The following is a 12,469-nucleotide window of genomic DNA, read 5'->3' on the forward strand; positions in this document are numbered from 1 at the left end:
ACACAGGAAAACACAGAGCTGCTGTATTGTCTACGGAGACTAAGGTCCATCAAGATCTGCGACACCATGCTGTGGATGGTTTATGAGTCTGTGGTAGCCAGCTCCATCTACTATGCTGTGGTTTGCTGGGGCATCAGTATGAAGGTGGCAGACAGTAACATACTGGACAAACTAATAAGGAGGGCTGGTTCCGTTCTAGTGGAGGAGCTGGACCCTCTGCATGTGGTGGCTGAGAGGAGAATATTGTCCAAACTTGGCTCAATCCTGGACCATCCCTCCCACCTACTCTACTGTGTGTTGGCTGCACTGAGGAGCACTTTCAGCCAGAGACTGATCACAGTCAAGTGTTCTCACAAAACACCACAGGAGATCCTTTCTCCCAGTGGCCATTAAACTGTTCAACTCATGCCCCTTCTGTAAAAAGGACGGGGACTAAATAGACTAAATGGACAAATAAAATTGTTTTTATTTAACTTACATTTACTCCTCTAGCTGGGTTTTTCTTAATAATTGATCGGTGGTTTTTACTTGTCTATTGTCTTGGTTTGGTGGAAATGTTTTCCTTTCTTTTGTGCTTTTCACACGGGGAGCAGCTGCAACAAGGCAACCGAATTTCCCTATGGGATCAAATCCCCATGGGATTCAGAAATCAGCCTTTAGTCCCACTCATTTGCCATTTTAATTAGCCTGGCAAGATGAATAGTGCTGAACTTCACCAAGTAAGCCAACCTTTATTCATAGTACAAGTCATGTATTAACATGATCTTGAAATAATAATCTAAAGAATAAAAGCCTAAAAGGCAGAATAAACATTGTTTTTTATTTATTCTACGATAAACCGTTCTGTGGTTCCCATCCTATAAAAACTCTCTTTAATCTTCATATATTTGGTCTATCAGTGTGTTCAGCTCTTTAGAGATGATGGCGGTAAACATGTATTTTACTATCTGCATTAAAACTTCAAACTACAAAAATCTACTTTTTGTAATATTTGTATTTTTTTCCCTTTAAAAATGGCTATAATATTGCCATTTTATTCTTTTTAGTGTCCAGAAAAGGTATTGTAGGTACAAAACAGTACATAGTGCTGTGCTCTTCTTAAAACTGTGGTTAGTATGTGGTTATTTGAATTAAATGAAGCTTTGATGCAAACAATTTGTAACCAAGTTATTCAAATTTCAGGAGTCACCAAGAGCTGACCACTGTCCACCACAACATTAAAACCCCCAGGCTGTGGCAGATTTTAGGTTTTTTTCTGCTCAGTTAACTTTTAATTATTGAGTTTTTTTTCAAATGTTTATGTTCAGATGGTGACTCGATTTTAACCTTGTTAGACATCATTATATTGAAATAAATAAACATGTCAGGCTTCTCGAAAACAAACTGAAACGTAAGCCTGTTTCACATTTTTTCCAATTTAGTTGTAGATGTTACAATCACAACAAAGCTTCCATAACCTGCGGACAATGTCAAGAAAAGTCAGCCCTGGACATTGTCCTTAGTTGCATTTCACACATTTACAGTAAGTCAGCGGGAGATCTTTCGAGTCGGAAGCGTCCTCACGGGAGAAACGCGTGCGTAGTCAGTGCGCAAAGAAGGCACGACATGATAGACAACGTAGGCTTTGGAAAACCGATTTTTGTTCACAGCACAAAACCTGATGAGGAGTGGGCTACTTTAACAAGAACAAGACATTCGTGGACAAGAGTTATTGGAATTCTACTATAGAAGTAATCCTTGTGAGAGGGGTTACGTGCAGAGGATGTGGGACATTTGGCTACTTCAAAACCCAACATCCAGACTAACAGAGACAACTAGGAGCTCAGTGTTCTGTGCACTATGAACCATCCCAACTATGACCATCACTGAGACCAACACGCTGATATACACCACAGCAACTGTGATGCTTGAGAGGCTTGGTTAGAAGATCAACCTAAGTCATAAGGTGCAGTATCATCCATGTCAACGGAGGTGGGAGGCTGAGATCAAGGCAACAACCAAGCCAACTATCTGAATTGCAGAAAGGCATGATGATGAGGAAGTATAATCTACCTAAGAAGTACAACAAACTGTCCATACCTGAGGCGACTGCCAAGCAAAGGTCCTCAGCCCTGGCATGAAGTTGAAACCAGGAGGAGGTTCTCCACTGAGCCATCCAAGGTGTACTCCCAGTATCAGGGTAATAACATAATAGTAGATCCATAATGGGGTGTGTCTGCCAATATGGAAAAAGCACATTCGAGAAGGAGGCATCGCATAACAACACTGGCTGGTGGACTGGAGAGCAGACCACCGAAACCTTTCTGAACAAGCCATCACAATGACAGCCATCCAAGACAGGGTCTCAAGAATGACGAACTGGACAGCACCAGGCCCTGACATGATCCATGCCTACTTGTTAAAGAGGCTAACCTCAACTCCACGAGCACCTGGCGGCACAAATCAACAAACTACAAGTGGATGGATGGATTGACTACACGAAAGCCTATGACTCAGTGCCTCACACATGGAATGTGTAGTTCAACAGGACTCTAAGAGACTTCATTGAGAAATCAATGAGGAAATGGAAAACAACACTAGAGGCCAAGGAGATGTTCTATCCCCGCTCATTTGGACTGGATAAGTGTGGTCGGATGGCAACAAGGAGAGGAATGGTAGTCACAAGTGAGGGTAATACCAGCAGGCACGATGGCAAATGTTGATAATAGCTGCAAGTACCTTGGGATCCCACAGGCAAATGGTAATCATGAAGAATCAAAAGTAGCTACTACCAAGTACCTACAAAGAGTAAGGCGAGTTCTGAGAAGTCATCTTAATGTGAAGAACTAAGTCCAAGCGAGTAACACCAACGATATATGGCCATCAGGTACCCTGCTGGCATAATAAGTTGGCCAAAAGAGGAGATAGAGGCCACTGACATCAAGACAAGGAAGCTCCTTACAATGCACGGTGGGTTTCACGCCAAATCCAGCATCCTGAGATTGTACAATAAGCGGAAGGAAGATGAAACAACCAACATCCATGAATACATCAGGAAGATGGCCCCATGTGAATAGCTCAGGCAGCAGAAATGAGATCACTCACAACGAGTGTGGGATATTCGACTTTCAGGTGAAATTCAGGGAAAATGTAAAAAGTTCATGCTGCAGTGATTTTATACCATGAAAGTAGAAGCATGCAATGGTAATTTCTTCATCTCATACTATTTATCCACACCAGTGGTGGGTATAGCATAACAAAAAATGTCAAGGTCTCAATACCATCTCAATTGTTAGGTGTCGTCTTGGCTTCATGATGTCAAAATGGGAACAAAATGCTCCATGAATCATGTGATTTATTTTTTTTGGATTCTAAGGAGTAGCTTTGTGCCTTACATTGTGAACATCCTTTTAACATGCAGCTTGTTAAGACAATGAACGATAACAGCATCTTGTTGATGGCTTATGTCTGCTATGTAGCTGACAGTGCAGTTTTTGTGTAGGCCAGTGTGTCTTGCCAATCTTTTTTTTTTTTGGCAAGGCTCTAAAAACTAAAGAGCAGGCTATTTTCAATGCACTGGACGAGAATCTGCAGAAATCCATTCGTCTACACAAATCTTTTTGTGTAACACAACTGCTTATACTTAGAGCCAATGGCTAAAAAACACAAGTCCTCAAATCCACTCATATTTTGCAGCCAGTGCAAACAATAAAAGCAAAGATAAGATCGGGTGATCAGGTGTGTTTAGCCAGTTCCCCGTGGGTTCATAAGTACAGTGTAGGCCTGTTTTCAAGAGTCATTTGAGCCATTGTTAAAATCCAAATGCTGTTTAGTGAAGCTTTAAATACTTTAACTGTAACTAAACTGAACAAAAGCTAGAAGAGTTTACATTTTTTGTAGGAATTAATTTTTTCCACAATGCCATACATAAACAAGCTGAAACCATTCGGACTTTGTGTTCCTTTCTTGGTAGTACACAGCAGAAGAAAATGACTCATCCTGTTTGTAAGAGAGAGAAAAAGTTTGAAATTTCTAATTCTGGAGATGAAGCAGGGAAGGAATTCTAAGACACCAGCCTGCAAACAAATAAGTAATATTGTTTCTGAAATGAAATGGGAGAAGGGGTTATTCAATTTTGGGGATACAAGACCCACTCTAACAAAGTCAAGTGGTGGGGTGTGAGTTTGGATTCCTATAATGGAATATGAGCTGTCCCCGTTTCTCTCTCACACATAAACACACCGCAACCAGAAGTATCTTTTAATAAGCTCTTTCAACAGCTTATTTTTTGTTTAGTTTTTTTTTTTTTTTTTTGTCTTTCACCCATTTAAAGAAATTTAGATAGTTGGTGGCAAAGCTGTAATTATTTTCTTCTCCTCTTTAGTGTGAGAATAAGATTTCTGCTAATTGCATCAAAAAGCGCCTCGAGCCAAATCTGCCAATGTGTTCGTACAGCCCACTCACTACAACATGGTGACAATACAAGTGTTGCATGGAGGCTGTTTGTTTCCATTTGCTCGCTGACAGACAGCAATACTACTGTCCAAGGAGACTGTTAGAGGAGGAAGTGGGCAGCTGAGTGGGACCTGGAAGCATATGTATGATCTCCAATTATGGCTGCATTCCAACCTGGCAAACCTCGTCCAAAGAAAGCTCCTCTGCTCTTCAATCACCCCAGATTTATAAAAATAAAGAGCAACGGATAATATATTTACCACCAAAACCATGTGTCTCCGTTGCTGCAGTAATCATCAGTAAAAGCCCCAGAAACTCCACAGTAAAAAGGGAAAAAATATCTTGCTTCCTGCAGACATAGGGAGTCGATGAGAGAAATAAAGTAGGATGCTCACAGATAAAGTCTTATCTTCGCACAAACGCAAGAGGCATAGCATGATATTTTCAAACTCTCTTTGCTTTGATGGAGGCTTGACTTTATCCTGCAGGTTCCAAATCAGCGATGGGATTACTGTACTATCACTCCAAGCAACCGAACATTTTCCCAGCAATGAGTCTTAAGTTTAAAAAGGTATATTGCCTCAGAGCACAGCAGAAATCAATTTTAGTCAGTCAAGCTGAGAATTGTAAACCATTGGATGCAGACTGAGAAGCTAAAAGAAAATAATAGGGACGATCCTTGATTAAGAAATAATATAAATTATTCATGGAGAAGGTTGTTGTGAGGACGACTTACATCTACAGTACAGAGACATATGTGTACATACACATATACATAAAACAAAGTGAAAATGATTTTAGAAATTAAATAACAAGAGGTAAAGTAACAGGACTACACGGACTAAGCACACAATTTATTGGTAACCTTTGTTTTAAATTCATTAATATTTCACAACTGACAGTATAAACATGAGTTCATCTCACTTGGAGCCTGTCACTTTGAAACGAGTGAAAATAACTCGATTTAATGGATATTGTGTTGTTATTTTCATTAGAGCAATGCAAACCACGACTATGTTGCCCACATTACAACCTAAGTTTTGTCCAATCACATTTTCAAGACGGCTGTGAAACTTAAAATGACTCACGGTGGTGGGGATGCGGGAGAGAGGGAGGTGACATCAAAGGACACCATGGTCTCATCAGTATCCAGTCTCAGCTCTCTGACCCTGGCTGAGTTTTTGCATGCGCTGACCAGTGTGTCCAACTAACGGTGATAGGATGGTGTATTTTGCGATGTTGTAAGTTACTGAGTTAATGCAGCTGACGATGGGTCTGAAGGGGGGGGGGGGCTCCATCCTTGTGTATCTTGGGAAGTCCATACATGCAAGGGACGGCTGTACTTTCCAATCCACCAATCTCACTCGCTGCTTTCTTTTCCGAGATTACTATGAGTTACACACCCAAAAATGTGTTTTTCACAATAGCACACTGTCATTTTTAACCACATATGATGAAGGGCGCCACTACCTGCTTAGGTATCAAACTTTGGTACCACAAGACAAGGCATTTTTCAACGCTCAATATCAGCTGAGTCACGCGTGATCATGTCCCACTGAACTGATGATATCTGCTTACCAACTGATTAGGAGGGTGGAGGAATGTGTTAACTCACATTTATGACGCTAATAACAAACTAATAAGACCCCTTCATGGGGTGGTAAAATTAGGGTGACATGAGATTTAAAGGTGTTTCTGACAGGTATATTATTATCATCATTAGATTTTTGATTCTGCTCATTGAACTGAAACGCTGATGAATGCACCGTGTTTATTAAGGGTTATGTGTTTTTTCCGCACAGTCCTCGTTACGGCATAGATTCTCTGACACCTGCAAAGAGACGCCTTTGTCAACTGTCAATTTTTCTAGAACTCCCTACATGAGTGCTGCGTGTTGCTGTCAGTCTTATGTGGTTAAAACAGCTAACTTCTAACTTTCTAACCCATTTGTGTTGGATAGAGGCGGCTGTTCGGCATCAGATAGTTGTGATTACAGTGACATGCAGCTGAGCCATTTAGTGCCTACTGATCTATATGGCTTCATGGCTGCATCGACCACTGCTCTTCAGTTTGTTTGTGTGTGTGTGTGTGTGTGAAAGAGACGGAGAGAGAGAGCGAGAGCATGTCTTTGTGTGAGACTGTATACTGTTCTGGGGAGAGAGTCCTCTCCCTGTGAGACTGATTGAGTCTCACTGAGATCTATGTGTATGTGTGTGGATCCCTACTGAGTTGAGACTGATTTTCTTTGATGGAACAAAGCACAAATTACTGCAAGTCAGAGTGAGAGACACCGAGGCAGAGAGGAGAGGGAGAGACACATATGAGCTTTTCTAAGTGTTAACAAAGCCACAGTATTCCAGGGTCGGGCTCACAAAGCGTCTCGGATGGTTTTCCCATTTATGAATTCCTATATTTGGCTGCTTAGGCTTCACAGAAGGGCTTAGTTTTTATTACATGCTGTCTGCCATAAAGCACTCGGATCATTGTGGCGGTCAAAGGATATTTTCCTTTACGCCTGCTGGGACTCTCTTTAGTTCTGACCTTAACATATAAAGCACAGGCAATTTTTAATGAGAGTTTGTTCTGTGATTGTGAATCTCTACATCAATATGTTGGGAATGATAAAAACCTTTTGAAGTATTTCTGTTTTTATGTTTTGTTGAAAGCCTTGTTTATAAAGCCATTTTGCCAGATTGCTGACTGCTTGAGTTAAAAACTCTATCATTAAATGTCTTTTGTCCTTTTCTCCCCCTGTCATCACACAGTAAAACAGCGAAGCTCTAAGGGTAAATAAAAACCCTTAGTGAATCTAAAGCAAACTCTTAAATACAAAAATATTTGATCATTTTCAAAAAGAGAGATGAGTAACTTACTGTGATAAAAGTGTTGGTAACGACCAACAATCTGCAATGTAATTATATCTACAGCAGCTAAATGAACTGAAAAGCACTGTCTCTGCAAAACAGACCATGTGATAAAATGCAAAATTTCCTCTAGAGCCCGTGTTTGCTTTGACCTCTGGGATACAGGATCTTAGTCGTCGAGACGAAGGCCACGTTGTGAATGGTGTAAAAGGTGAGTTACAAATGTGCTGATAGTGACTCAAGCAGTACTTGGTTAAGGTTAGAGAAGACGAATGTCCCACTTCAGAGATGGGAAACACAGTCCAACAAGGAGAAAAATCAAATAACATTCGGGCAGCTGTTTTTTTTTTTTTGTTTTTTGTCCTTTCAGTGTCGCCACAGAGGATCATTGTCCGCATGTTGATTTGTCACGGGTTTTACGCCGGATGCCCTTCCTGACGCAACCCTCCCCAATTTCTACCGGGCATGGACCACTGCACAGCTGGGGAGGGGAATGGGCTGTTAGGGGTTCAGTGTCTTATTTGATTAGTATATTTTAATAATATTACCAATTGAGAATTTTTATTTGTTGGCGGAAAAACATTACAATACTACTATACGTGTTGCGAGTAATGTATCCATGTGCAATACTGCATTTGACACGCCGCTTGGAATGTTATTTAAAATTATTGTTTTAACAACATTTGTCATAAATTGTAAAAGAGTATCATGAAATGTAAGTGATTCTGGGTCTTATATCACATCAATGCATGACCACCTAACTTAATAGTTAGGAGTATTTTTAAGCTAAAAATGCACAGATAACAGCAAAATTAATTTAATGGAATCAGTTGTTAGGATGTAAGAAGGTTTAGGGTTCACCATAAAACTGAACCCACCAATATTGGACACAAGGAAATACTTTTCAAACAAGCAATTATCCTTATATAATTCTATTCGATCATAATCTGTCAATTAACATACTGTTCATACTGAGAAAAGAAAAGTCCTTTCATACAGGGAAACAATCATCCCTCCAACAAACTACAACAGGCTACGGCTGTGAAGTGAATGCTTGCTCTGATATGGCCTGGTGCACATTAGAGGATTAAATAAAAAATAAAAAAAACAAAGAACATGGGAGAACATAGACACACACTCCAGAGGATTCAGTCCAGAACTTGTCAGCTAGTAGCACTTGTGTGTGCTGTTCAGTACCGAGAAGCGAAAGCTTGTAAAACAAAACTGAGTGAATTCATGGCTGAAAAATCTGCTGTAAATACAATTTTAAAATTCTTTGTGTCAAATGAGGCTGATGGAAGCTACTGCTTCCAGTATTCAACATCCAGTTGGTGACACTTCCCAGTCAGCTTTTATTTAATATATGAAAAGGAAGCTCCATCAATATACATTTTATTAGGATATGAAAGTAATCATGATATGAACTTCGGTCACATCACGGTTATCACTTTAAACTAAGCTAAGAATAGGGTTTCACTCACCTCTCTCCATTCCTTGGTCCCCAGACCTTGAATGTACAACACCACCACTGGAAAGAGAAACATGCACAGCATGACTTAGGATTAGTCTTACATTTGAACATTTTACGCCAAAACAAAGCATAAAAAATCTATAGTACATACAAGTACATAAAGGCACAACCAGGGTTTTCTGGGTCACAGTACAGTTTATACTAAACCAAAGTTAAAACCTAACTAAAAGAGGCCATATTATGCATAATGTGGAACATTTTTCTGAAATAGTTTTACAATTTTAAGAAGCAGTTAGTCTCAGGTTGGTGAACTTCTGCCCATCTTTACATTCAAGCAGCTCTGCCTCTCTGAAATGCTCCTTTTATACCCAGTCATGTTACTGACCTATTGCCAATTAACCTAATTAGTTGTCAAATGTTCCTTCATTTGTTTTTGATTTGCAGGAATTGCTAATTATCAGAATTTTGTTGCCCCTGTTCCATTTATTTTTTTTGAGATGTGTTGCTGCCATCAAATTTAAATGAGCTAATATTTCCCATGAAATGGTCTGATCTGATATCTGATGTTATTCATGTTCTATTGGAGATAAAATATGGCTTGATGAAATTTGCAAATGATTGCATTCTCTTTTTATTCACATTTTACACCTCGTGCCAGCTTTTTTGGAATTGGGGTTGTAAGAACATTTGTAAATTTTTTTGTAGGAAAAGTACAAACTTATAGCTTTGTTTGGCTACAACAAGTGACTGCTGTTGCTGAAAATCTAAAAAGCAGGCTGCTTTCCTGAACTCAAAGCTTTATCATCTGTGTTGTTTTTGTTTCCACAACTCAGTACATTACATGCTGTTCTGAACACTCTGTGTCTTGCATCACTCCGTGGAACTAGTGCATCTTTACTTTGTTTAGATTCTTGAGATAATGTATGACAGGCAATGCAACTATCACAGATTCTGTCCAAGTTGGGTTGTGTTTTGTGACATTTGTAGTTTTTTTTTTAAACTTTTCTTTTATTGTCGTTGTTTTTCTAGATTGCCAGCTTACACACACACACACACACACACACACACACAGGAACTTTCAGCGTTATGCAGCTGTGTTTGAGCTGAAACGAGATCAAGTTAGTTTTATTTCATTCCTCTCTCTTCCTGTATAACACACTCACTCTCTTTGCTTTTCTCCTAATCTCTTGTTCTGTGCTCTCCTCCTCTTTTAATTTACCTCCTGTCTGTGCCTCACCTCTTTCAAAATTACTGCATTATTCTATAGTTTTGTCTTTTTAGTTTTCCCTCATCTCCTCCCCCTTTTCTTTCCTCTTTCTCTACCTTTTTTGACCCCCACCCCCCAACTTCCTTTTACCCTTCTCTTTCTTTCCTCTCATCCCTTCTTCTCCTCCTCATTCTTCCCCGCTCTTCACTTTCTTTGTCCTCCTCTTTCATCCACTTCCCCTCTTCCCCGCTTATTCTCCTCTCCTCTCCACTGCCCCTGTCCTCTTCCATATGTCCTCTTACAACCCTTCTCCTCCACATCAAAGCAGAGCATGGTAATGGAAGGCAGTGGAGAAAATGTTTCAGCTGCAGTGGGAGAGGAGACCAGTCGACCATAACCACGTAGCCACTGCTGGGACCTGTAGCTCCCCATTCTCTGTGCTCTCATCTTCAAAAAGAAAAAAGGACCAGGTCAAACTAAATTAAAACTCAGAGAAAGAGGCAAGATACTGAGAGAATAGAATTTGCATAATAATGAATTATATTTAGAAGAAAAGACAGTTAGCTTTTATGGGTTCCGAGGAGGCTATATATACATATATGTACATATATATTCAGAATCTAATGATTTACAAAAAAACATTTTCATTTTTTGTGCTGATCTCAGGGACAAATTTTTCTGGGATGTGGGTTTTTTTCTGAAATATATTGCAATACGAAAAAATACATAGCTTTTCAGCAAATAAATTGAACAGTCCTGTTTTAAAAGAAATATTAATTCTCTAATGATTAGTGTGTTTTGGTAAGTTTTTGCCTTTACAGAGAAATGCACTTAATGTTTTGTATTCTTTCTTCCACTTACAGTATCTGTCCTCTCCTCCAGAGCTCAAAATTAAAGTCCCTTTGTCCCAGGGAAAGCTACAAAAATGTAAGATCCGGGACAATTTTGGCACAATAAAGAAAATGACCTTACATTTTCCAATATAACATAAACTAATGTTTGCAAATACAAATTATTTGTGTTCTGAGTTTCTAGAAGATCAGCGAAATTAGTTGATCTTTAAATCTATTTTCCTAAGCAGCATCTTGTCTTGTATGAGCAACACAGAGCTAAGCCAAGTGTCCCTGGCTGCTGCAGGCGAGGAGCAGACAGCTCAGGTAAAGTCAAGCTTACTCCTTAACTCAAGGGGGCGAATTCAGTGGCAAAACACTGTGCGAGCTAATTTCCAATAAGAGTAAATTATCAAACCAATGAATGATCATAATGAGAACTAAAGTGAAAATTTGAGATCTGCCCATCCACCATCATATGACAGGACAGACAGGAGATTTAGTTTTTGCCAGTCCTCACAGATATACTATAACAGTTTTGCAGTTGCCAGGTAATGAACCATTCCTAATATGATGTTTTACTGTTGCTAGTATAACCATTTGTAATTTACTTGCTTATATGGCCAATATTGCAGCTCTGCAGGCAGGCAAAGCACAATGTAAGGTTAAGATACAATTGATAAATACCAATAAAAAATATATAAAAATAATATTTTAGCTGTTAAAGTGTTAGAAGTAAACTAAACAGCTGGATATTCCAAGTGTGTCTCTCTCTGTCTATATATATATATATAACCATCCCTTAAGTCAATCAGACGGTTCAAATTTACAGTAGTAGTCGTTTTGTACTAATGAAAATCGGAATGGGGGAAAGATCCAGAAAGAGTTTAGGCTGAATGTAGTAGACACAGAGACCACAGGCAGAAGAATGGGGCAGAGTAATTTAGCCATGAGACACTGGGACAGTGCCAGCAGAAAGTGGCCCGGGAGTATTTAAAGATGTCTAATGGCTGTAAACCCAAATGCTGTAAATCCAAAAGATAAAGAGTAAAAACTGTGTGTTCCCTGACTTGGAATCCAACAGAACACCTTCAGAGTACTTTAAAGATCATAGCAGAAGACCAAAGAAATGATTACAGTGTTTCTCACACATACAATAATGCTTGGGCAGGAGAAACAGACTTGAGTACAACAACACTGCCTGTGCCAAAGATTGTCTAAACCAGTTAAGAAGTATCACTCTAACAATTCTAAACAACCATTTGACTAAGTGTCTTTGTAGCAGCGGTCAGCCGCTCATTAAGCGGGCAGATCTTTGACATTTTGAATTAATGACACCACCCATTTCTCTCCACTTCAGCTATTTCACCAGCCAAAGAGCTATAAGGTTCTGGAAACTTGCTTCTGTAGTTTTTCTACTTTTTGGTGTTCACATTTGCTGAGGAGCCTTTGGATTCAGAGAAGAGCACAGACTGCTTCTAACCCTAACCCAGTCAAAATGAATAAAACATTTTCATCATCATTTTATTATGTGCCCCCAGTCAGTACCATCAGTACCATATGTCCACTGCAATGTTGTTAGGAGTTTTTTAAAAAAGCGTGAAATCGACAGCCCTACTTTTTTCAGACTAGACATTACGTTTGTCTGCTCAGCCCGTGGCTT

The 12,469-nt window shown here is 39.5% G+C and overlaps 1 protein-coding gene across 1 annotated transcript in view; it reads right to left on the bottom strand.

Annotated features, from left to right (window-relative positions):
• Window positions 1–12,469, bottom strand: part of LOC137127369 (copine-9-like) — a 147,785-nt gene that overhangs the window by 115,801 nt on the left and 19,515 nt on the right. The window contains exon 3 of the mRNA XM_067504257.1: window positions 8,780–8,826. Coding sequence (XP_067360358.1) covers window positions 8,780–8,826 — 47 coding nt within the window. The remainder of the gene's footprint in view (window positions 1–8,779; window positions 8,827–12,469) is intronic.

The sequence above is a fragment of the Channa argus genome, chromosome 5 (genome assembly GCF_033026475.1).
Source record: "Channa argus isolate prfri chromosome 5, Channa argus male v1.0, whole genome shotgun sequence".
Lineage (NCBI taxonomy): Eukaryota > Metazoa > Chordata > Actinopteri > Anabantiformes > Channidae > Channa > Channa argus.